This window comes from Bubalus bubalis, chromosome 15 (genome assembly GCF_019923935.1).
Source record: "Bubalus bubalis isolate 160015118507 breed Murrah chromosome 15, NDDB_SH_1, whole genome shotgun sequence".
Lineage (NCBI taxonomy): Eukaryota > Metazoa > Chordata > Mammalia > Artiodactyla > Bovidae > Bubalus > Bubalus bubalis.
In genome coordinates, this window is record NC_059171.1 from 51,631,013 (window position 1) to 51,655,821 (window position 24,809).

The 24,809-nt window shown below is 43.3% G+C and overlaps 1 protein-coding gene across 10 annotated transcripts in view; it reads left to right on the forward strand.

Annotated features, from left to right (window-relative positions):
* The window catches only part of CRH (corticotropin releasing hormone), a 78,875-nt gene extending 54,403 nt beyond the window's left edge, over nucleotides 1–24,472 (forward strand). For 8 of the 10 annotated variants that reach the window (XM_006044572.4, XM_044928727.2, XM_044928724.2 and 5 more), the window contains 2 exons: nucleotides 22,407–22,588; nucleotides 23,360–24,472. In XM_006044572.4, the coding sequence (XP_006044634.2) occupies nucleotides 23,371–23,946 (576 nt within the window). In that variant the 5' untranslated portion in view covers nucleotides 22,407–22,588; nucleotides 23,360–23,370 and the 3' untranslated portion in view covers nucleotides 23,947–24,472. Of the gene's footprint in view, nucleotides 1–11,309; nucleotides 11,441–13,379; nucleotides 13,531–22,406; nucleotides 22,589–23,359 lie in introns of those variants that run through there. The other 2 variants (XM_044928728.2, XM_044928725.2) reach the window with 2 other exon arrangements.
* The last annotated feature ends 337 nt before the right edge of the window (nucleotides 24,473–24,809 follow it).

The following is a 24,809-nucleotide window of genomic DNA, read 5'->3' on the forward strand; positions in this document are numbered from 1 at the left end:
GTTGCTGCTAAATTGAATTGGCTGCAGTGAAAAACAAGTTCCTCCTCAGTCAGCATTTGTTTTCCAGGATCCTTTCCAATACACTTCCAACTCAAACACGTGATTTAAGAGATAGGCAGAAAGCGAACTGAACTGAATGTTTTGCAAAAACACCTTGTCTTTAAAGGTGGGAAAAAAAAAATCAGCCACCTTCCCAAGATAGCTATTCTGTCCCACATCTTGAAGCAGTGGAATGACGAGCGCTGTGATCAGAGAGGGCTCTCAGGAAATACATAAAAACTCAACGCTAGTAATGAAGGCACAAGCTAGGAGGGAAGTGACGAAGGATATCATTATCATCCTGGTATTTTTAGAAGTTCTGTGGTGACAGGTCAGATTTGTGAGATTCGGAAAATGGTAAAAATAATCTTGTTATTCCACAAAGGAGGCTCTATATATATCAGGCTGGTTTTTGAGCACTGTTGAACAGTGTTGAGAAAATATTTTCAAGTGTTCATGAAATGATAGTCTTAGGGTTCTTTATAAAAGATTTATCTTGGAGGGGGGTGTTGAGAGATTTTAGTGATGTTGGCATAATTAAAAAGACAGAAGTGGATAAAGGTTTCTATTTTCAAAAATTTTAAGAGAAAGGTCCACATGGTAGAATTTCATGAGATACACAGAAAACAGTGAAAGTTGCTTCTGAAGTTATTAAGTGGAGAGTCCTCCTGGCCCCTGCCCCCTGCCCCCAAGGTGACCATGCCACTTACATTTTAAGGCACCTCCTTTTTTCCTTACATTGAGACTGCAGCATTCTGGAGATTCCTTTTGCAGTTTCCATTTGCAGCTCTTCCTGAGTTGTCCCATAACCATATACCTACAGGGGCTCAGGTCTCCAGCTTTCAGTAGAAATTACCCTTTGTTTGTTTGGAATGTTTGGCTGCTTTAAATACTCAGCCATCTGACTCTCTAATTGTTTAGGATTAGTCATAAGTTAAGTAGGACAGAGAAAATGTTTTAAATAGATTTATTGCATATCCATTCAAGAAATTTAGGCTAAGTTTACATATCCCAACCACTGAAAGACAGAGCCTGTGTGTTTATTTTAAACATGTTATTTTTGTTTGGAGTATATGAGTCTAATGTGACCATTCTTTAAGACTTATAATGTAAGTGGTTCTTTTCCTCATACTTATCTCTCTGCCTCCTTGTTTCTTGTTTTAAATCTTGAATTCGAGCCTTTGAATGTATTCCCTTTATGAATTTTTTATTTATTTATTTTTGGACAAATTCATTTTATCATAAACAGTAGTTAGGGAAAAAAATTTTAAAGGCATTGAATATACACAATCACATTGTTAGACAGATAGATGATAGATACATAGATATGTAAACACAAATTCTGAAGACTATCCAATTTTAAAATAAAAAAGATCCAACTAATTTTAATATTTTTCTCATTATTGTATTCCCTTCTCAAGATTCACCTTCTTTGGGACTATAGAAAGTGTTACAATAATATTGGTATCTCCTAAGGTCTGTTCTCCAAATTTTACATTTTGTTTCTTTTAAAAGAAATATGAACCAGTGCTAGCTTTTAAATTATCTTTCACATGAGTATTTTCTTCTTGTTTTGTATCACATCTTTGGAAAAAAAATTATCACTATTTAACTTCCTCAACAATTTACTTGGTACCTAAATGTATCTTTTCCTGTGTTTTATCCATATACGGAAGGAGTAGACCTATTTTCTATTGATGGAGTAATGTATCCAATGCTTATAACAATATGAATTTTTTAAATGTTTCTAAAAACTAAAAATGTAAGTCCACATGTCAAGGTAGCTTTATACACTTGTTTCCTTGGACTGAAGAGGTGATCACTATCAACACCAAGTATGTTTTGCTAAATAATGTAATTTTGGTAAATTTTTGGTAAATCAGGTCTCACTATAGCCCAAGAAAACCCGAGTACAAAACTGAGATAATATTAAAATATAATATTAAGAAATATGTAGCAGCCAAAAGAAAAATATTCTAATATTACTGCAGTAAGCACAGTTGACAGTTGGACTTTTAAGGGGCTAAGATCTTTCCTCATGAGCCCCAGGACAGCTCTGGCACCGTGCCAGGACAGCCATCAGGTGTTGCTGCTTTGGGGGGATTTGAGGAGTTCTCAGTTACTTGCTTCAAAGTGACGAGCACATCAGTATACCTGCCACGGAGCCCACATGTTCTCCATCTGTCAAGCACTTAGACGTAGGCACTGAAGGCCTCCTGGAGAATGCAGACATGCTATTGGGAGAGAAAGTACAGGAGTACATAGCATCTGGTATTATTAGTTATCCAGTTCACTGGCCTATCTCCTAAGTGAAGCTCAGAGACAAAGGGGAAGGGAAGGGGCAACTTGTTTTGGCCCAAGGGGGTGGACCCTGTGAAGCCCATCTCTGGGAAGCCAGGATTGGGAGAGGAGAAAGGAGCAAAGGGAAGAGGAGGGATCAGAGGGACCATAATGAGTTTACAAAGTTGCTGTGAGGTTGCAGTTTCCAATTTGGCAGAGCCACTTAGATTGTCAAATTCTCAGTGGAAATTTACACCAGCTCTCTCCAGTTTCCCGTGGTGTTTCTGTAGGTCAAGGACTCTGTTGCTATGTTAACCTGAAATGTACCCTCTTTAGAAATTCGGCAGCCTTGTGGCACTGAGCAGGAGTCTGAGGCAGGTAATGTGAGTGGCCCAGCACTCCCTGGAAAGACAGGTACTGGGAAGTTCTCTCTGGCAAGCATGAGAAGCATCCCAGCCAGCATCTTCCTGGGGTCCTCCCTTCCCGACAGCCACTTGTCCTGGAAGCAGTCTCCTCAATGCAACATCAGAAGGAAGTGCAGGAGTACCTCACCATGACTGGGACTTGCAAAAGATGTCAGGAAAGAGCTTGGTTCAAAGGGCAGGGAAAATGCTGCAGTTGGGGGTCCAAAGGATCATAGCCTGTGCCCTGTGAATGCAATATACTATGTTGGTGCCAGTCACTCAAGAAAGTGTTGGTTGCTCAGTTGTCCGACTGTTTGCAACCCCATGGACTGTAGGCCTTCAGGCTCCTCTGTCTGTGGAATTCTCCAGGCAAGAATACTGGCGTGGATTGCCATTCCCTTCTCCAGGGGATGTTCTCGACCCAGGGATTGAACCCATGTCTCCTGCACTGTGGGAAGATTCTTTACTGTCTGAGCCAGTCACTTAGGATGGATGTTTCCAGGTCCTTTAATGAGCCCTTGAAGCCTTAGTGAAGTGTGCTCCTGGATCACCTATGTTCATGAGCTCAAATAGAGAAGGAGCTTCCCCCATCAGATTCCCGAAGGAGCTAACTGCAGGGCAGTGCATTTAGATAAACATCTCACTGGGGGATTGGCTCTTGGACAGAGAATTTTTCTTGGTCTTCTCTTTCTGCACAAGAAGTATAATACAGTGGGAAAGACAAGAATTTGGAGTAACAAGGCTATGCATCCAACAGCAGTCTACCAATTTAAAGCTCATGTCATTCAGGACAATTAATTTTGTCTCATTGCATCTCATCTCTAAAATGCAGATAGTTTTAATAATTGCTTCCTAGAGCTGTTGAGAAGATAAAGTCAGGAGTGGAAAATTTGACCTTTATCAAAACAGCTTTTATGAGATTCCCAGTGGCGTGGACTGGCTCCTGATCAGATAGTCAGCCTTTCTGAAGGGAAAAATCCCAGGGCTCTTCATGAGTGGACTAAGCTTTGAGAGCTTGTTCCCTTGGATTTTAGATATGAAAAGAACCTTAGAAATCATCTTGTTCAGTCATCAAAACATTTAAAATTTACTTTTTATCAATGAAATGCCTGCCTGTAGTTTTAAAATAAAATATTTATAATGAAAAACAAATTTCCTACCCCTACAGCACCTCTGATCCATTCTCTAAAAAGTATTATCTTGATGAATTCAATTCTAGACATTATCTTGCATTTGCTGCTCTGATGTATGAGTATTTAGTTCATTATACCTACCATGTCCTTCCCCATCCTCCCAATATAGTCTTATTACTTCTTTGTTTTAGTTTCTTCATGGGATAACTTTGTAACTTCAAAAATATACTCCTTCATTTCCAAATTTATCATAAGGCTATAATCCTTGACTTCACACTTGGAAAGATGAGGCCACTGGCACCCACCCCTCCCCCTTCACTGCTTTGAGCTTCCCAGTTTCTATCATTTGAATTTTTACGTCTGTGTTACTAAAGTCGATGACATTTCCATTCTGTTTTATGATCATAATTGTCTCATGCCTTATTTATAGGTTGTTTATAAAAGCTTAAAATAAATAAATCCTTCACCTAAGTGTGGTTAAGTAACAGTGATTGACTATAGAGCCAGGAGGAAAACCGTGATCGCGTCACCTTTCTTATACGGCATTTTGTTTTTCCAGGAGTTTCTCCCTTTTCTCCAGGAACTCTCTATTCTCTCCTGAGCCACATTGGTTGATTTCTAGATTTGTGCTCATGTTTGTTATTCTGAGACTTGTCTTTGCTTTTCTGGATTGAATCTCCTGTTTCCTAGATCCCAGGACTTCTGTTTTTGTTTGTTTTAATTTACTTAATAGGCTAAAGTCAACCCTCAGATAATTTCCTCAAAACTCCTCCTAGATATGGGAGGTCTCAGACAAGTCATTTTGGGGGGACCTCTTTCTGCATAAATAATCGAATTTTTAAAGTATTACAAAGACCATGTGGAGTACAGTGTTTTGTTGGATGTAATTTAGAATGTTAGGCAGAGGTGAGATATTTACATATTTAATGTTCAGTCAGTGTATGCTAAGGTTCTTCTTTGTCTCTGTATTCTTTATTGCCAAATGCACTATTCCTAGCTATCTTCCACTATAAGCAAAAACTAGCAAGACTTATTATTCACAGTGCCAAGCTCTTGAGAACCTATTTGCATTGAAACAATAAGATCTGTATTTGTGCATTAATGTAACACCATTTATTGAATGCTGGTTATAGCATTACTTATAATGCTGTAATCATTACTTATGAGTGGCATCCATCATGCCACTCATGAATATTGCTGTATTTTATTGATGACCACAAGTTTCAAGTCTTACCCAGAGTATGCAGGAAAATGTGAATAATAATTTGTTTCCTGGTTAAGCTGAATTTACCACTTGGAATTTTATTTTTTTATTATATATTTTTATATAATTTATATATAATTATATAATTTAAATATAATTTATATATTTTTTATTATAAAATAACATTATTATTTTAATATTAACTGCACCCTACCTTCTATTCTCTGCCATCAAAGGAGAGGACTATAGGAGAAATGAGAAGAGTGGCCTCACTGGGTACAGGAATGTTTGTCCCTCATCAGGAAGGCTTCAGCTGACTGGAAAAACATGACGTCCTCACATCAGTGGAGGCAGGAGAGAACATCACTGGGGTCACACAGAATAAAGAATGCCTGTTGTCACCCTCGGTTGCCCTTGGGTGCTAAATTCAGAGGCAGAACCGCAAAAGAAAGCCAGACAAGCGCTGAGACATGGTACCCCCATGCAGCTCAGGCTGAGGGTCCTTGGTCCTGACCCTCTAGCTTGTCCTGTGTTTGATGTTGGAGAGTCACTTAAAATCATCATCAGTGCCATTCTCACATGGCCGAATCTGACGTGGTTCTGTGAAAGAAACAGAGCACCAGGTAGCAGGCTCAATCTACTTGCCAGGATGCCCTCCTGGAACCAAGGTCCACCCAGAGCCTCAGGAAACCCCACAGCATGAGTCCTTATGGCATCTTGGTGAACTCATGTGCAGGGTAGATGGTCGGAAAGCACTGGCGGTGGGGATCAAAAGGAACTGGGGCCCACGTGGACCCTGGTCCAAGCTAGGATGCCCCACCAAGGGGCTCTGCTGGCTCTTGGTGACCCCAGGCACTAGAGGAGGCCATAGGAAATTTCAAAGAAGATACCCTGGAGGCCAGAACCCATGCAGAACCAGGTCTGAACTTGGTTTGTCCTGTCCAGCACTGCTACATCCCAGGCCCTGGAGGGGACTTAGAGCTTCAAAGAGGGCACTCGCAAGGACCAGGGCTCTCCAGGCAGTACTGCTTGCCGGTGTGAAATGTAGTGTTTTCAGTTTATGCATTTCTAGAAATGGCTTTTTGCTCCCCCATCCTTATTTGTTGGATTGAATATGACATTCAAGGTTGACATCCATTTCCACACAGAAATCTGAAGGCCTTTGCTCTACTGTCTTCAGATCCATTGTAGCCGACGATGAGGTCTCCTGCTGGTCAGACTTGTCTTTTAGAGATACCTTTAAAATTTCTCTTTCCTTCTGAATCATCTTATTATCTTCTCTTTATTACTGATGTACTAGGCTCTCGTAACACTGGGTCTAGAGGCATCTGTGTATGCACGTACATGACTTAGGTACCTCCTTGCCTTGGGTGCTTGATTGGCATTTCAACTTGTATACTGATGTCCTTTGACTCTTGAAAAAGCCTCTGTGATATTTCTTTGATTTCTTCCTCTTGGTTTTCTCTTTGTGTCAGTCTGTAGATTAGATGTGAGGCCTCATGGATTCATCCTCTATATATCTTTCCTTTTCTCTCTCTCTCTCTCTCTTTTTTTTTTAAACATCTCTTTGTTCTGCTATCTGGTCGTTTATTAGACTTCATAATCTATTTGAATTACAGAGTCATATTTTTATTTTATAATAGTTCGTCTTTGTTAGCTGTTTGTATTTTGTTGACAGAATGACATTTTTACTCTTTTTAGTAATATTAAGAGAACTTTTAAAAGTTAAACTGTGTTTCCAAACTATGTCTGTTCCTTTCAGAGTTGTGTGTTCTGCTTGTTTATCTTGGTCTCTCTCTCTCGTGTTGTAGTTTCCTCAGAAGCTCAGTGCTCTTTGGCTGCTCCATCATGTATAAGAACCAGTCGATAAGCTGACCCTGAGCTGTGTATGTGGCAGGGAGGAGCAGGTAAAAGGGAAGGAGGCAGTGCTTGCAGGCTGGCAGTTCCTCTTCATGTCATCTGAGGAAGTAGGCAACAGTCCTAGGGACCTATAGTTGGCAGATTGAAGGTCTTTTCCCTATGGGCATTCCATTTCTTTGGAAAAGAATCTTCTCATTACTTGTATATTGGGTATATTAGTTTGCTAGGGCTGCCATAACAAAATACCACAGACCATGAGGCTTAAACAACAGAAATCTACTTTCTGACAGTTTAGGAGGCTGGAAATCCCAGATCAGAGTGTGGGCAGGTTTGGTCTCTCCCGTTTCTCTCTCCTTGGCTAGCACATGACCATCTTCTCACAGTATCCTCTCATGGCTTTTCCTCTATGCGTGTGTATCCCTGGTGTCCCTTGTTCTTCTTATAAGGGTAATAGTCCTATTGGATTAGGGCCCACCCTAATGGTCTCACCTTAAGTTTTGCTTCTTTTAGGGTCCTATCTCTAAATACAGTCACATAGTAAGGTACTGGGGATTAGAACTTCAGCATATGAACTTTGGGAGGACACAGTGCAGTCCATAGATGGATGTCTGTCAGTCTGCCAGTAAGGAGAGCATTTGGAAGTCTGATGTAACTCTTGAGTCTAGAGTAGAGTCTCTTAACTTTGGCAATTTTGACACTGGGGCTTCACCATTTTTTGTGTGATACCCGTATGGGACATCAAAGGGTGTTCATCATCTAGATGATGTTCTAGTGGGTGTTCATCCACTAGATGCTAGTCATGACAATCAAAAATGTCTTTAAACATTGACAGATGTCCCCTGAGTATAAACCAAGATCCCCCTCTAGCTGAGAATCAGTCTGTGGGTTTCTCCAACCTTTATTAACAACTGATGTTCCAGAACCCCAGGCTTAATAGACAGATGGGTGTGGTCTTTCTTTCTTTGCTCTAGCCTGTGGCTTCCTCTACTTGTTTGATTAGTCACCACTCCAACCTCTTTTCTCCATCCCCTGCAAGTTTGTTGATGTCCTGTCTCCACAATGGGTTTTCATGCTTAAAGTGTCTAGTCTTTTTCCTTCTTTAATATTTTAGGAACTGTTAGGACAGAATGTAGATGAGCATGGAGGGTCAGTGTATTATATTTAAGTAAAGACTCTCCACCACACCTCCCAGATTATAAATGAGAAAATCAAGACTCTGAGGGAAGAAATAATTTGCAGACAGCTGCATCTAATAATTGTAAAAAGACAGGATTGGAATCCTGTTCACTCCCAGTCCAGTGTAATTTCCATTAACTCAACTCTGTTGTTTCAGCATACTTTATTAGTAAGCACACTACCATTCTTCTCAGAGAGCTCTTTCTTTAAAGGAGTAGGTCCTCAACAAATCATTTGATTTTTTAAAAATAATAAACGGTAGTAACAGCAAAAGTGTTTGGGAGGAACCCTTTACTCCAGACTTTTGAATTTCTCTTAAAAGAAATTAAACTCCAGTATCAGTAAATAAGTGTTTAAAACTGGAAGGGTTGATAGTAGGTGGCTGTTACGCTCCATCCTCTGTTAAATGATTACAGATAAAACATTAGTGTCACTCATTCATTCATTCAGTTAGTTATTTCCCAAAACTCTCTAGCTGAGAATAAGCCTTGTGGTTGTGTGTGTGTGATTCGAGTGCCTTGCTTGTGTCTGTGTGTTGTGAGGGTGTGTGATGCCTGTGCATTTCCATGTGGTGCATGTATGTGTGCACTTGCATTGGGCACACTAAATTTGGGTTTGTTCAGAAAGGAAGAAGCAGAATTGTATGGGACTAGTCTAGGGAGAGCACACGCTCATTCAGTGATGTGGGTTTTCATCCCCTGCATCCATAAAACTGTCTGAGGTCTCTTCTAACACCTTGACAGGTGGTGATTTGACCCCCGTTCCCCATCACCCCAGTGGGGCTGACAGTCCTGGCAGCCTGCTGCCTGCAGGGCTTCTGCTGCCCATCAAAGTCAGCTCTGATGAGGCTTTCAAAACACCCACGGGTGTCAGGTGCGTGTGAGCTGCATGGCTAGGCCCAGACCCTCTAATCCTGCTCCCAGGAGGGGCTGAGAACTCGGCCCCGTGGAACCACGACCTTGACCAGCTAAAGGCAGTGAACCCTGTGCTGTGGAGCAGAAAGACTGCTGAGGACTGTGAGTCTTCAGAGGTCCAAGGAAGATACAGATGATTGGAGACCGATCTGCAGGGGAGAGTGCAGCCTGGGAGGATGGCGGGCAGAGTTCAATCATTCTTTTGTCACCGTGTGGGCTAAGTTGCTTCATTTTTTTCAAACATTATAACTTCTGTGATAGAAGGGACTCCTCCATACCCTTTCTCAGTATCCTGCTAGGGCCCAGCAGATAGTGGCTGAATCCTGGTTGATTGATGGGAGGGTTCTGTTTTGTTTCAGTAGTGCTTGCATGGGGATTTCATCCATTCGTGTATTCAACACATATTTATCAAGTGGCTATTTTGTGTCAAGCATTGTTTTCACTTTAGGTTATTATGACAGTGAACAAAACTGTGTTCGCCACAGTGTCTCTTGTGGAGAGACAATAAACCCAATAATTACGGTAGATGGAGTGTGAGTGCTCAGGAGGACAGGCAGAAAGGGAATTTCAAGTGTGTGAGGAGAGCAGGTGAAAAGTTTAGACAGATAGGGTGGTTAGAGAAGGCCTGCGTGAGGATCCATGCGGACACCAGAAAGATTCTGCGCACTAGGAGATGAGGGCACCTTCTGTTGGGATCACTTAGTAGTAGACCCAGCACATCACTTACAAAGAGGGTATTTTGGTTTGTCTGGTTTTGGCACAACAGCTTTCTTCACCTCTCAGAGAAGTTCATGTTCTTTGGCTTCTCTCTCAGCCAGTCCCCTCACTCCCCCCTTCTCTCCCACTCCAGTTCTATGCCGAGAGCCACCTCCCATCTCCTCAGATGCTTTGAGTCACCAGCATGGGCGCTCACCTTTCTGCAAGCTTGCTTTAGGGCCCAGTAGTTAAACAGCCATCCTGAACATTGCATCTACTTCTTTCTACCACTTTATCCTCTTTTCTCTTTTACCGCAAAATGTTTTGGAAAACTGGTCCTGATTTACTGTCTTGATTTCTGCTTCTCAACCCATGCTAGATGGCTTTCCTGTAAACACTAGCTTACCCTTGGGAGGATTTCTGTGCAAATTATAATTCTGATTGCTTAGCCTCAAACCACCTCTGTAGATGCTGCTTTGGGAACCTCGGGCCAGGAGTCGGCCAACTCTTTCTTCTCTGTAATCTGAGTCTTGCTGAGAGGGAACAGTAGAGGGAGACCAGCAGATGGGGGGACAGGAAGGGCTTGCTCTTCCCTGCTGCTTGCTGTTTTGGTTAGTACCTCCACAGCAGCAACCCCACATGCCAGACGTGGCAGTTGGGTCCAGTGTCCTGCTTCTGCCAGCACCCCAGAGCCCCCTTTTGACTTCGTCCTCAGAGGTCCCAGCTCCTGCTCTTCTGGGTCCACCCTCCAGGTTCTAAGGCACCAGCCAAATTGGACCCTTCCCCTGAGTCCAGCTCCCTGAGATCCCTCTGAGCTGCAGAGGGGGCAGCACCCAGCTCTGAGGGGGCCGCTTTTCCAAGGCTCAGGATCCCAGTGACTCCCATCTTTGCCCTTGGTTCCCTGGTGCTCAGGGAGGTCATTGCTTCTGTAGTTAACAGTCTCTGTGTTTTCTCCATGTTCCCTTTCGCCTTTTCAGCTCTAACTCCTGTTAACCTGATTCTTTATATTTTCTCTGTTGAAATAACTAGTGTGGTTTCTCTTCTGCTAACTAGACCCTGACTGACACAGCCACCAAAAGGCTGTCAAACCGATTGGATTGCTCTCAGTCCTTACACCGTGGCACTCCTGTGCAGCACTTTGCTTTTCTGACTTCCTCTCCTTCAAGAGCTCAGCTCTACCCCTCGTCTGGCCTCGTGGTACCTTTTTTTTCTGGATGCTCCTTCTTGCTCTTGAACTAGCCCTTGTCAGCCTCCCCTGTGATCTCCAGCTGCCCCTTATCCTGGTTTTCTTGGGTCCCTCGTCTCGTCCTGCTCCCCCTGGGCCATTCCAAGCCAGTTTCTACCTCTTACTGAGGATTCCAGTTCTCCAGCCTTGCCCATTCTCCCCGTAGGCTCATATCCCACGTGCATATTCCTACCTGAACATCCCCTGGCTCTTCAATATCAATATTTCCCAAGTTAATCTTGCCATCCTCTCATCCCAGACTATCCTGCTGAGTTTACCATCTGCCTCATTGCCCAGAACAAAATGATTAGATTCATTTGGACTTCACGCTCGCCTTTTCCCACACCTCGCCTTGTCTCACATTTAATGTCTCTCCAGGCCCCGGCTTCCACCTCGAGCCCCTGTCATAGTTGAGACAGTGAGAACAAATCCTACGCACTTCCTGTTTCAGAGCCATGCTGAGGACTTTGCATACAACTCAATTAATCCCCACAGTATAAGTCTATGAGGTGAGTCCTACTAGTAGCCCCATTTCACAGATGAAGAAACTGAGGCATGAAAGGTTACATGACCTACCCAGTGACACAACTAGAAGTCATAGGGCTGGGATTTGAATTGGAGAAGACTTTCTGACAGGCTGTCTGACAGCTTCTGAGGCACTGTGGACAGATCCAAGCTTGCCAGCATTGATTATAGGATTTCTCACTGGTGTCTTTTCCAGCGCTGGGCCTAGCACACAGCAGGCACCCAAAGCATTCATTATCATAATCATTTTACATGATATCCATCAGGTCCAGGTAGCCTGAATGTATTCTCTGAAATACACATCTTTCCTTGTCATCTCCCTGTTAAAATCTCACTGACTCTCCATTAGCCCAGGATCTCATGTCCAGTTGAGAGTCCTTTGGAGCTCGCCCTTATCGACTGGCCTCTCTCACGTTGCCTTGGGGCTCTTTCCTCTCTGCACACTTTCACTCAGTACAGGAAACCACTTGTCATTCCTGGAATACTGAATCATCCTTCCAGCTCTGCTTCTTTTCCATCTGAGGCTGTCTTATCTGCAATGACCACCCTTCCTCTGCTTGTTGGCCATTCCTGTTCTTCCTTCCAGTCTCATCTCAGGTATTGCCTGCTCTGGGGAGCTCTTCTTGAACCCTCGCTGCCCCATCCCCCCATCAGAGTGGACTCCCTTCTTCATATGCACAGAGCACTCACCGTACATGTCATTGTTACTAACATGTCTTCCTTGGTGGGCAGTGAATATCTCAAGGGCAGCAGGGGTTTTCATTGTTCATTCTTATCTCTAGCACCAACCCCACAGGGGTGGGACATAGTAGATGCTCAGGAAATATTCTAGGGACTAGTGAGAACTGTTCTTAGTCCTCTCTGGCCAGTTGAGTTCAGTGGTTAGAAACCTGAATGGGGGCCTCACTCGGAGCACACGTGTATCAGCTGCAGGACACAACCCCAGGGTAGTCACAGAGTAAGAAGTCTGCGTTAGGCTGAAGTTGGCAGGGTGGTCTTGACTGCCCAGCAGACCCCAGGATAATATTGGAAAACTCTGACCAAGAAGTGTGACCTGCTCTTGGCTCTGAGAATCCTACCAAATGGTGGGGAAAGAAGAAGCAAGACTCGCAGCAAAGGCAGCGTGCTAATCAGCTACCGTGTCTTGTCTCATGTTGTGAGAAAAAAGAATCATGCAAATGTTGTATAATTGTTTGTCTTCATTATGGGAGCTTGTTCCTTACTTCATTATGCACAGAATTTGCAAGTTGCTTTCTGCCTTCCTCCCACTTCAAAAAGCTGATTTGAAATTTCAGTAAAGGTACATATCAATTAGCGGGATGATATAGCAAGTATTAATTTAGAAATTGATGTGAAGCATGAACATCAACCTATAACATCCATTACAGAATGAGAAACTACACAAATGTTTTCAAGGCCCACAGACATGGAGAGGTTGGAACCTATTTCGAGGACCTGGGTAAGCACATTTTTTAGTGTGTGCATGGGTGCTCAGTCATATCTGACTCTTTGTGACCCCATGGACTGTAGCCTGCCAGGCTTCTGTATCCATGGGATTTCCCAGGTGAGAATACTGGAGTGGGTTGCCATTTATCAGTAGATTTTCTGAATTGCTCTGGGGATGGCAGCAAAGGATGGACAAAAGGGAATATTTGGCATAGTTAATAAAGAAGAGGTGTGAGGATTAAAATTAAGGAGAAAAACCAAAGCAAACAGCAGAATGACTGTGTGTGATGCCTTGGGTAAGTTTCCAAGGCTGTTTGCACTGAGCTTAGGCATTTTGGGTAGTGTTCTCGTTTGTGTGATATGTACCTTAACAGTGTGATATTCCTCAGTCACATCTGGCACTTAGTGCTGAGGAAGGAGACAGCTAAGGAACAGGGCATAAATATGGTGCTTCAGAAGCATGTGTCGACACCCCACCGCTTCCCAGAGCTCCTGGGCGTCCTGAGCGAGAGGAATGGGATAGAGAGGAGGAGCTCTTCAGGATCCCAGGATCACTCAACATACCAGCTGGGGGACATCAGCCAAGTTACCAAGTTCTGAGCTTCCGCTTCTGCATCTATGGAATGTGGTAATAACATCTCCTTCCCCGTAGGGTTCCAGTGAGGATTAGAGCTGAAGAGGGCAATGCTTCTAGAAGTGTAAACAAGAGAAACCATGGTTAGGGATGGAGGTCCCTGTGGCACTGTGCTGTCAGGAGCCACCCACCGGGATTAGACAGGGAAGTAGGACAGGAGGGAAACAGCAACCCTAGAGAGAAACCCAGACAACCCAGCTTCAGGGGTTTGCTGAAGAGCCTCCTCATTCCTTATCTCCACAGAAAAAGCCCTATGAAAAGTTCAAGTGTCCAGGGAGATGGCTTTTAAGAAAGCACTGAAAGATCCAAATAGATTTGTGCATTTTCTAAATTTAGACCAGTGGAGAGACATACTGTTTGTGCTTGAAAGGTGTAAACATTAAGAAAAGGTAAAAGGAAATTGAAAGGCTTCTCAGAGTATCTGGTGGAACAGGCTGGTCTGAAGCTGGCCATGCCTGTGCTGATGCCACTCCCACCCTCTCTCCCATCTGGGAAAAGGGGGAACCCTCCAGGGCTTGATCAGGGAGAGAGGTAAAAATGAATAAAAGATTTTTAAATGTATTATGAATGACTATTTGCTATTGCCTGATCTTAGAGCAGAGACTACAGATGGAATGACAGTAAGGTTCCCCAGAAGCAATTAGGGTGTGGAGAGAAGAAAAAGTGAATCCTCCGTCATTGTGCCTTGTTATCCAGGTCTCATCTGGAGACCCTGACAGGTCCATAGCCACTTGTGGGGTAATGGAGGCTCCCACCAGGAAGAGAGGGACTTACTGATCTTGGAATGGAAAAGAGAAGTATATATCCTTGTATTTTTATATTAGTTATCAATGTTAATGGTTGTTTTTAACCCCTTTTTAAGATGCAGAGTCCCCCTGTGAGTGCGCCTACTTTCAGTTAAATCAGTAAATGATTAGGTTAAGAATAGTAGTTTCAACACGGAAATAATCCTTAAGAGTCCTCAGCCAAGGAATATTGCTATTCCTAAGTAAAAAATGTACCTTTGTTTGAAAAGACTGAGAGGAGCCTGAAATGCATATTGCAAAGTGAAAGAAAGGGTTTCTTTTTGAAAGGGTTTCAGTTTGAAAAGGGTACATGTTGTATGATTCCAGCTTTATGTCATTCTGGAATAGGCAAAACTATAGGGACAGGGGATTTTTAGGACAGTGAAATGATTCTGTGTGATGTAGTCCTGTGGATATGTGCCATTGTGCATTGGTCAAAATTCACAGAATGTACGATACAAAGTGAGCCCAAAGTAGACTGTGGACTTCAGTTAGAAATAGTGTATCCATATTGGTTCATCAGTTGTAATATATGTTCCACATAGGACTTGTGAACACAGAGGAGGAGGAGAGGGTGGGTAAACTCCGGGACTTGGTGATGGACAGGGAGGCCTGGTGTGCTGTGGTCCATGGGGTCACAAAGAGTCAGACATGACTGAGCAACTGAACTGAACAGGAGGAGAGTTGAGGGGAGAAAGAGTATATGGGAATTCCTTGTACTTTCTGCTCAATTCTTCTATAAACCTGAAACTGCTCTTAGGAAATGAAGTCTATTAATTAAAATTTTTTTTAGATCAGCTGGATATCAAAAAGCCTCCAGTATTAGAAGAAGAAAAACTTGGTGATTACACTTATTTTATTTTGTTAATAGATCTGTGTCAAGCCTAATAAATACCAGACATAGTTCTAGGCCCTGAGGAACTGAGACTGGATGGAAGCACCTTCTTCAACTGAAATAGCAGCCAGGTCATTAGCCTAGCAACAGATGTGCAGTGTTCATTGAATGCTTCTTATATTCTATCTCATTTCATTCCACAACCCTAAAAGGAGAAAATAGAGAAACTGGCATTTTAGAATGATTTGACAGATAAGTTTGGAAATTTTAAATGCAGGTCCAAGATCACCCAGCTTGGAAGTAATAGAGTAAAAACTGTATTGAGGTAATGTGACAGCTACCATGCTCAGAAATCTAGTGTATCTCCTTAGGAAGGGAGAGTCAGGTGAATGCTTTATTCTGTTTGCAAGGCTTATTTCTTAGTGAAATCTTCATATAAAGGCACTAGAATGAATAACTTTATAAAAAGGAATCAGATATAGTATTCTGCCTCAAAACTCTGCATAACTCTTTTTATAAAAGAAATCTATCAGATTATATAATTTTACTTCTCTTTGAAAATTAAAAAAAAAATTCCTTCATTGCAATTATTGTTGTTGCTGGGAAGATAAAAGTACATTAGCACAAGGCAGAACTTCACAGCTATTAAGAATTAAAGTACAAAGAAAACAAGTTGGAAAATGAAATGGAGCTCAAGTATGTATCTATATTTAACTTTATATGAATAGGAACATTAAACTTCACTGCAGCTTGAGGCTGTTAAATCTTTTCCATTATCCTGAGAATGCTGTTGTTCAGATCATTTCCAAATTTTATGCAAAAGAGAACAGTGAATGTGGCAAATCAGACAGATCCTTTCTTTCCCGCACATAGGTTTCATACAACCCTCCTTTCAAGGGCTCGTTGACTTAGAGTTATGAGACCACCCTGAACTGAGGTAGCCTTTCTCTCTTTTTTAAAATGTTTATTTTAAACGTTGTGATGGGTCTGTGATGGATCTCAGTTGCAGCACGCGGGATTTTCATTGCAGCATTTGGGATCTTAAGTTGCAGTGTGTGAGATCTAGTTCCCTGACCAGGGTTTGAACCCAGGCCCCCTGCATTGGGATCGTGGCATCTTAGCCACTGGACCACTGGGGAAGTCTCAGCCTTTCTCTTAGGCAGGATATACATAGTCAGTCTCTGAGAACCAACACACACCCTGTGCGAGCAGTGTACTAGAAGTTACAAAGAAGTGGGAAGTGAGCTCACAACAAGCTGCAAGACAGATTAACAAGCACACACACACATGAAAAATTAACTGTAGATTTCATATTGGAAGCTAACATCATGTTTCCCACAGATGGTTGACAAAAGCCTTTGGAGAGGAATAGAGCCTGTAGCCAGGTTCACAAAGGGTCTGAAACCAGAGCCAGTAACATCTTTGAGATCCAAGCTCCTGAGTACTGGCTGCCTGTCTCTGTCTGCCCTTGCAGCTCTTGTTGCCTACTGCCCCTTGAGTAATCAAATTTCCTTTTGGAAGAAACTTGACATCGCCAACTGCAATTTGTCTAGGAAACTTCTGCCTTTTCACACCTGAAGAAGGTCCTCCTTTGCAAGGTGGGCTCACAGATTTCCCTGGGCTAAATTACTGTAGAGACCAACTCCTTCCCCTGGCCAGGAAGTGTGCAAACAGTCTGTTTCATGAGTAGCAAGGGAGGGCTCAGCAGCTACTTTCTATAAAGTGACCCCTCCCCTGGCAGGTGATCCTCAGAAATACTGGAAATAGACTTGTGTCCATACCCTGAAACACTCTCTTCAAGGGTGAAATGTGTCATTTGAAATTATCCCCCCGGAAGAAGTAAAATATTAGCAGCTTTAATCATGGAAATTTAAAGAATTTCTTTCTTTAAAGAAAGAAAGTGTAGCTGAACTCAAAATGTCTTCGTTTATTGCATCTCCCAGCTTGTCTCACAATGAATGAACATGCTCTGTGGTCAAATACACCTGGCAGAGGCTGAAGACTTGGAGATTTACACTTCAGAATAAAATTTTTTAAACACTAGAAAAATTTGCAGTAAAAAATGTGTTTAACTTTCCTGTAAATAGGGACTTCCTGGTGGTCCAGTGGCTAAAGACTCCAAGCTCCCAACACAGGGGGTCCGGGTTCCATCCCTGGTCAGTTCCCACAGGACAGAACTAAGATTTCACATGCCACAGCCAGAAATCCCAGTGACACAACTAAGACCAGGCACAGCCAAGTCAATGAAAACAAATGTTAAAAAAAACCCACAAAACTTTAAACAGCCCCTCATTTTTCTCCCATTGTAACACTGGTAACATTCCTAGGAGGGTTCTTTGGCAAAAATTTCCTTAGAGTCAAGAAATGTTCATGAATATAAATACCTAATTAGGATGCTGAGTTGATGGATTTCTTTCTTATGACCAACTATTGTAAGATGATTAGTTCCTGCAAATTGCCCTTCATGACAGAAAGTTCACACACATCCTCTCACTGCCCTTCATCCATTATCGGGAGCCTAAAACAGAGAATCTGATGTATTACGATGTAAATAGAAAGGTCAGTCATGTCTATCAAGACAAGGGCTTGTTAGAGAAGCAGAAACCTGTCTCCTTTCCAGTGCTCTGAGTCATCTCCCCAGGGTCAGTTACTACCTAACTTCTGGAAAAATAAAGGGACAGGCAACAAACATTGGGAATGGTAACATTCCGTTTTCTGAGGGGAGGAGGTAAGGCACCCAGGGACGATTTCTGGCTGCTGAGAGATCTGTTGACTTATGGGAAAATGAAAGGAAGCCTTACCATCACCAGCCTTGGGACAGGAGTGTGGTTGCCCGTGGTTAGTGTCCTGGGCTTCTGGAACGATCCACAGGAGACCCTGCCACTGTCCTGTACAGCTCCCGCCTCCACTGGCGTGTGATGCTCATTCTGTAGGGGCCCAGTGGTAATGACCCAAAGACCATTTGCCCACTTCCTTGCCCCTCCAGTTTACTCTCCACACTGCATTTCGAGAGGTCTTCTGAAATGCACTCATGTTTACCAACACACCACCCCCCCCCCCCAGACACTGCCCTGAGACTTCATTTAAGTGGTAGAATAAACCCAGATGAAGAAAACAGGGTAAAGACTGTACGCAGGTGGGAGGGATTAATGATCTTCTGAAATGAGGAGAGCAGGAAAGATGAAGTGGTGTCTGAAGAAGCATGGAAGAGGAAGTGGCTGTAAAGGTTTGCAAAAGGTCAGCTGAGGAAGGGGAGCCAAGGATATGGAGTGGTTGCTGAGGAAACAGGGGTGGGAAGATTTCTCTGGCCAGTTAACTTTTAAGTTTCTAAGAGGAGGAGGAAGAATTGTTGTTGTTAGGCAGAAATTCACAATTAGGAACAGAGTCTTAATCCAATTACATAAAATGTATGCACTCAGAGAAAAGTCTCAAAGAAAACAACAAAATATTAATGGAGACTATATATTCTGGAATGTGAGGGATTTTGTATTCTACTTTACACTTTTCCAGTTTTTGTAAGTCTTCTGTAAGGAGGATGAATGGCTTTGATAATCAGAAGAGATTAATAAAAGTTACAGTTACTGGAGAAGCAGTTAGATACTTGTGCTGTTTGAGGTCCTTTCCCTAGTGCTACCTATGGAAGTTACAATTACCAAACTACCTATCCACCCTTGGCATTTTTAAAGGCTGTCATTGGAGATGGTAGATTCATTTCAGCAAATGTTTCAGTTAACAAATCTGGAGATTGCCTTCATTTGCTATGAACTTTGCTAATAGAAGCATGTGTTGGGATCTCCTCAAAGTCAGGGAGATGCAGATGGCAGAAATATGCCCAGCAGGTATCTATTATTCCTAATATTTCATTACTCATTGAACTGCTGTGCCATGCCTTTTAAAATTTAACTATACCTTTCCAATATGTTCTTATTGAAAAATATGGTTGTAAGGATGAAGTAATCCCTATTTCATGCCCATGTTTCTTGGCTTGTTTTTAGGCTCTGAAAGAATTTAAATTGGTTCTCCAGTGACTCCTTTGAAGAATTTATTCCTGCATGTAACATTGAATCTGTCAGTGGTAATTTTTACAGACTTGGCTATTTAGTTTTCTGTATATGTAAGTCCTCTTGCAGTATGTTATTTCTGCAATCACACATTTGTGTCATTAATTTAAGAACTACATAAGCTCTGTACTTTCTCAAAAGATCTCTTTTTTCCAAGGTAAACTAAGGTGGAAAAATCAATGCATCTTAAGTTGGCAGTGCATTTGAAAACCTCATGTTACAGTGATGAGATTCAGCTAACGGTACACTGCAGTGTGTGCACAGAGGTTGGGGCCCGGGCATCAACACGCTCAGGGCATCTTTGTGCTCTCTTGCCTTAGGTGATTTATTAATATATGGAAAGTCTGAGAAAAGGTAACTCAGGATTAGTGTGTGAACATATTGCTTCACTTAGATTCATCTTCTCATTTTAATTTATTCTTGCGTTTCTACTGGAAAAGGAAGTTCAAAGGGTATTGTGATATTATGGAGATAATACAGGCGGGTAGTCAAGGGAATGGAGTTCTGATTCTGACTTTTATCACAAGCTGAGTGACTTCACGGAAGTCACTTAACCTTTCTGGCTCTCGTTAAAACCAAATGATTTCTTCCAGTCATTTCTGATGTGAATGCTCAGTGATTTGGTGAGATCTAACTTTTGGTTAAATTGTGGTGAGTAGGGATTACTCTGTACAACTCCTCCACTGAGATCTAGGCCTTCTATTCCTCACCCCTAGTGAGAGCCACTGTTCCCAACCAACTACCTGCTCAAGGAAAATCTCACAGCAAGGATTCAACAGTGTTGAGGGAGCTATACTAAAACAGCATCCTCCATATGGCCAAAGAGGAGAGAGATCTCAAAAGGTTTGGGGCCAGTCAAAGCCTGGAATAAGCTGGGTCTTCAATGGAGCTTCCCTGGTGGCTCTGATGGTAAAGAATCCACCTGCAATGCAGGAGACATGGGTTCAATCCCTGGGTTGGGAAGATCCCCTGGAGAAGGAAGTGGCATGGGAAGATCCCCGGGAGAAGGAAATGGTAATCTACTCCGGTATTCTTACCTGGGAAATCCCCTGGCGGGCTTTAGTCCATGGGGTCACAAAGAACCAAACATAACTGAGCAGCCAACACTTTCACTCTCTCTGGAGGAACCTCCCAGGTCTTCCCAGCTAAACCTGTCATCTTTCCCTTTCCTAGTTCTACTTCTGTATTCGTTTACCTCAACTTCCCCTTCCAAACCTATTTTCACCTCCAGATTGATACCCAAGCTGAAATATGTCAGTGGGGACAGAGAATGATTATTTTCTTACCAACATAAAACACAGTTTTCTTCTAAAAGCTCAACTAGTTTTTATGATTATGATCTTCTGTAACAACTCACATTTTCCCCCGAAGACATATTTCTTTCTCTGTTCTCTTATGTCAAAAGTCCATTTGGTAGTACAGTGATCCAACTATACACTGACTTCTCTGGAAACAGCCAGAATTTTTATTTTTACCTTCCTTTTGTTTCTTGGAGCAATTGTGAATTAGTATAGACTCAAAAATGGGAGTTGAAATATGCATTGTATCATTTGTCAGGTTAGCTACAAAGGAATAAGCAGAGGTAACCAGAAATGTGGAACAGGAAATTTTTGATAAACAACTTTGATGGTTATCTAGAAGCTGAATTGAATCATAGACACTAGAGTTTGGAATTGCATTTTGAATTGCAGAATATATTGGGCTTCCCAGGTGGTTTAGTGGTAAAGAACCTGCCTGCCAATGCAAGAGATATAAGGGATGCAGATTCAATCCCTGGGTTGGGACCATCACCCGGAGAAGGAAATGGCAACCCCCTCCAGTATTCTTACCTGGAAAATTCCCATGGACAGAGGAACCTGGCAGGCTACAGTCCACAAGGTTACCAAAGAGTCAGACACAACTTAGCAACTAAACAACAAACAAAATTTGCACAACTAGAGGTTAACAACCTCCCACCTATATGATATCAGTTTATTTTGAAATATTAGTGTGGTTTTATAGGCATTCAATTCTGTGGTAGTGCCAGAGAGCATTTATGTATTTATCAAGTTCCCATGCAGCATATTTGAATTTAGAAAAAGAAATAATTAAAACAACCTGGGTACTCCTGATATGGGCACTGTCATGGATGTTAATAGTATTTGGAAGTAAAATGAATGAGGTTATCATTTTTACAGGCTCAACATTCATCAGTGAAAACATGTAACTGATAAATTCAGCCCTATAATCAAGCAGTTTAAGTCTTTCCCAGTATAGAATGGGAAGTTAGAATGGATGCTTCTGTCATTGGGCTTGCACTAAGGAGACTAGATAAAGATTGTTTACCTCAGTTACCTCTTACTGGCCCTTTCTCTAATTTAGGAACAGAAAAGTCCACAGTTAATTTCAGATTCTGAGAGAAGAGAACAAGGAGGAACAGTGAGATTCTGGGAAACCTTAAAATCTTTGCTGCACCCTTCGCTGATTCTGGTTTGTGCCTCTTCATCATGGGAGTAGCTCTTGCATCATTTAAAAAACTTGAGCAGTGTTTCAGGAGACTTCTTGATCTTACCTCTGCAGACTCATAATTTCTTTATCTGTTCTTGGGAGGATAAAGCATCTAGAGCTTTAAAAGCTGGATGTCCCTGCAATCCCATCTCCTTGTTCTTCATTCTTTTCCAGGCAGAAAGTTAATGAGACATTTTGTCTCTAGCAGAGGGATATTTTCAGATGCTGAGGAGTTGCCTGACACAGCAGGTCAGAGGAGTTAGGTGGGAGAATGGAGGGAAATGTCCAGAGTTACCCCCTATCACAGGACTGTGTGTTGATAGACTTCCCTTCCCCTTCTCTCCCCACCCATTCACTCCCTTTTCTGACCTTCCCTTTGGCCTTTCCTAGTAAGAGGCCAGTATGTTTTCACACTTGAGAAATCTCATTCAAGAATTTTTGTCAATGGACAAGTCATAAGAAGCCCTTCCATTTTAGGGCTCGTTGACGTCATCAAGGAGGCGATAAATATCTGTTGATATAATTGGATGTGAGATTCAGTGTTGAGATAGCAAAAATTCTGCCCCTCGTTCCCGGGCAGGGCCCTATGATTTATGCAGGAGCAGAGGCAGCGCGCAATCCAGCTGTCAAGAGAGCGTCAGCTTATTAGGCAAATGCTGCGTGGTTTCTGAAGAGGGTCGACACTATAAAATCCCCTTCCAGGCTCTGGTGTGGAGAAACTCAGAGCCCACGTCCGTGGAGAGACAGAAGAGGAAGAGAAGAGGAAAAGAACAGAGTGGGAAGAGAAAGGAGAAGGGAAGAGAACCCCTGAAAAAAAAAAGCCCCAGAGACTTTCTCTGCAGAGAAGCGCTGCGCCCCGCTCACCTGCAGAAGCACCTCGGAAGGTAGGGAGCGCCTAGACGGAACTGCGCCTCCAACTTTGCACTGCCTGAGCTGCCAGGGTGTGCGCCGCGCTGCCGGCTGTTCCTAGGCGTGTGTGTATGTGTGTGAGTGTGTGTGTGTGTGTGTGTACGCGCGCGCGCGGGCGCGCGTTTGTGCGCGCCCGTGCCACAAGATTCCAATAGATAATAGCTGAGATGCTACTAAAAGCAAACTTAGACGGCTGCTCAGCATTACCTGAACTGGCCGTTATTCCTCGCTGTGTAAACGAGCCCCCATCCATCCCGACCACCGAGAGAACCGAGGGCAGGGATGGGAAAAGAGGAAGGAGAGGCAGCAGTTCTGTTTGGAGGAAAATGCTGAAACATCCGGAAAGGGTGGTGGTGGGGTCGCGGGGAGGGGGGAATATTTAGAGCCCTTGAGACCACGAATTTGCAGGTCTTCTTTAGAGCCCGGGGAATTGATCTGGGGGAATCGTTAGACAGGGTACTCGGGGACCCTCCCTAAGTGAGTCTTGTAAGGAGAGTCGCTCCAGCCTGGAGCGGGACTGAGCCTTGTTGCCGCGCCCTGCCCTTCCAAGCTGCTCCCCTTGGTCTCACTCCATCTCTGGAAGTCCTAATTCGGGCGCTTCAGCACTACGGACAGCGCCCCACCCGCGCCGGGAGCTGGGTCTGTGGGTGTCGTCCTGCGGGAAGACTCCCAGTGGAGCTCAACTCTGATAACTCTCTTTTTTTCTCTCTCATTCCGCCCTCTGCCCACCTCTGTACCGCAATTAGCGCCCCCTAACATGCGACTGCCGCTGCTGCTCGTGTCCGTGGGCGTCCTGCTGGTGGCTCTGCTGCCCTCCCCGCCATGCAGGGCCCTCCTCAGCCGGGGGCCCATCCCGGGTGCCCGGCAGGCATCGCAGCACCCCCAGCCCCTGAGTTTCTTCCAGCCGCCGCCGCAGCCCCAGGAACCCCAGGCTCTGCCCACCCTACTCCGTGTTGGGGAGGAATACTTCCTCCGCCTGGGTAACCTCGATGAGACCCGGGCTGCTCCGCTCTCTCCTGCCGCCTCGCCTCTCGCCAGCAGAAGCAGCAGTCGCCTTTCTCCGGACAAGGTGGCCGCCAACTTTTTCCGAGCGCTGCTGCAGCCCCGGCGCCCATTCGACAGCCCAGCGGGTCCCGCGGAACGCGGCACGGAGAACGCCCTCGGCAGCCGCCAGGAGGCGCCAGCCGCCAGGAAGAGGCGATCCCAGGAACCTCCCATCTCCCTGGATCTCACCTTCCACCTCCTCCGAGAAGTCTTGGAAATGACCAAGGCCGATCAGTTAGCACAGCAAGCTCATAACAACAGGAAACTGTTGGACATTGCTGGGAAATGAAACGGTGCGTTTGGCTAAAAAGATTCTGTATTTAGCACAAAAGTGAATTTAAAAATCTAAAAATTGAAAAATAAAAATACAGTATTCTATACCATAGCATTGCTCTGATACCATGTTTATTTTTATATAGATTGAGATGTAGAGGATGTACAGCAAGAGCGCCCAGTCTCCTTAATTAGCATGCACACAGTGTATTCACATGCAGTAACAGCGACAATATGTAATTTGCGTCCTATACTTCTAGTTTCTACTTCCAGGTGTCTTTAAACAGTGTTTTATAGAGAGTATAGACCCAGGGGAAAATGTTTTGAAGAAGTAGACATAAGTCACCATACTGATTTTACTGTGTTTTGAGCCAAAAAGAATATCATTCTCTAGGGTGGGTGAGACAAAAATATGTAAGCTCTTTGAACCAACTTTTCCTTGTAAACGTTTCAGTAATAAAACATATTTCCAATCCTTGATCAATTTGGCTCTGTAAGAGAATGCTGAATATTTATATTTCTAATAAAAGCTGCAAAGGTAATCACGACTTTATTTTTCCTCTCCAATGCTCACAAGGGAAAACGGAGCTCCTTACTTCCTCCAAATTGACATCAACACAAGAATAAACAAAACTGGCATTTTTATTTTCTGCTAAAACCACAAACATATGTCAATGGCTCACACAAACCCTGCAACTACCTTGGACTCATCTCTGCACCTCAGATTACCCCTCTGAGGTTGAGTTCAAGAATTTAGAAAGTTGTTTGCAGTTCTGAGGCTTGGTAATTCTATAAATGAAATATTGATTCATAACAGAAATAACATTCAACCCTGATTAACTATAGAAAGTATCAGTCACTCATGACGGAGAAGGCACC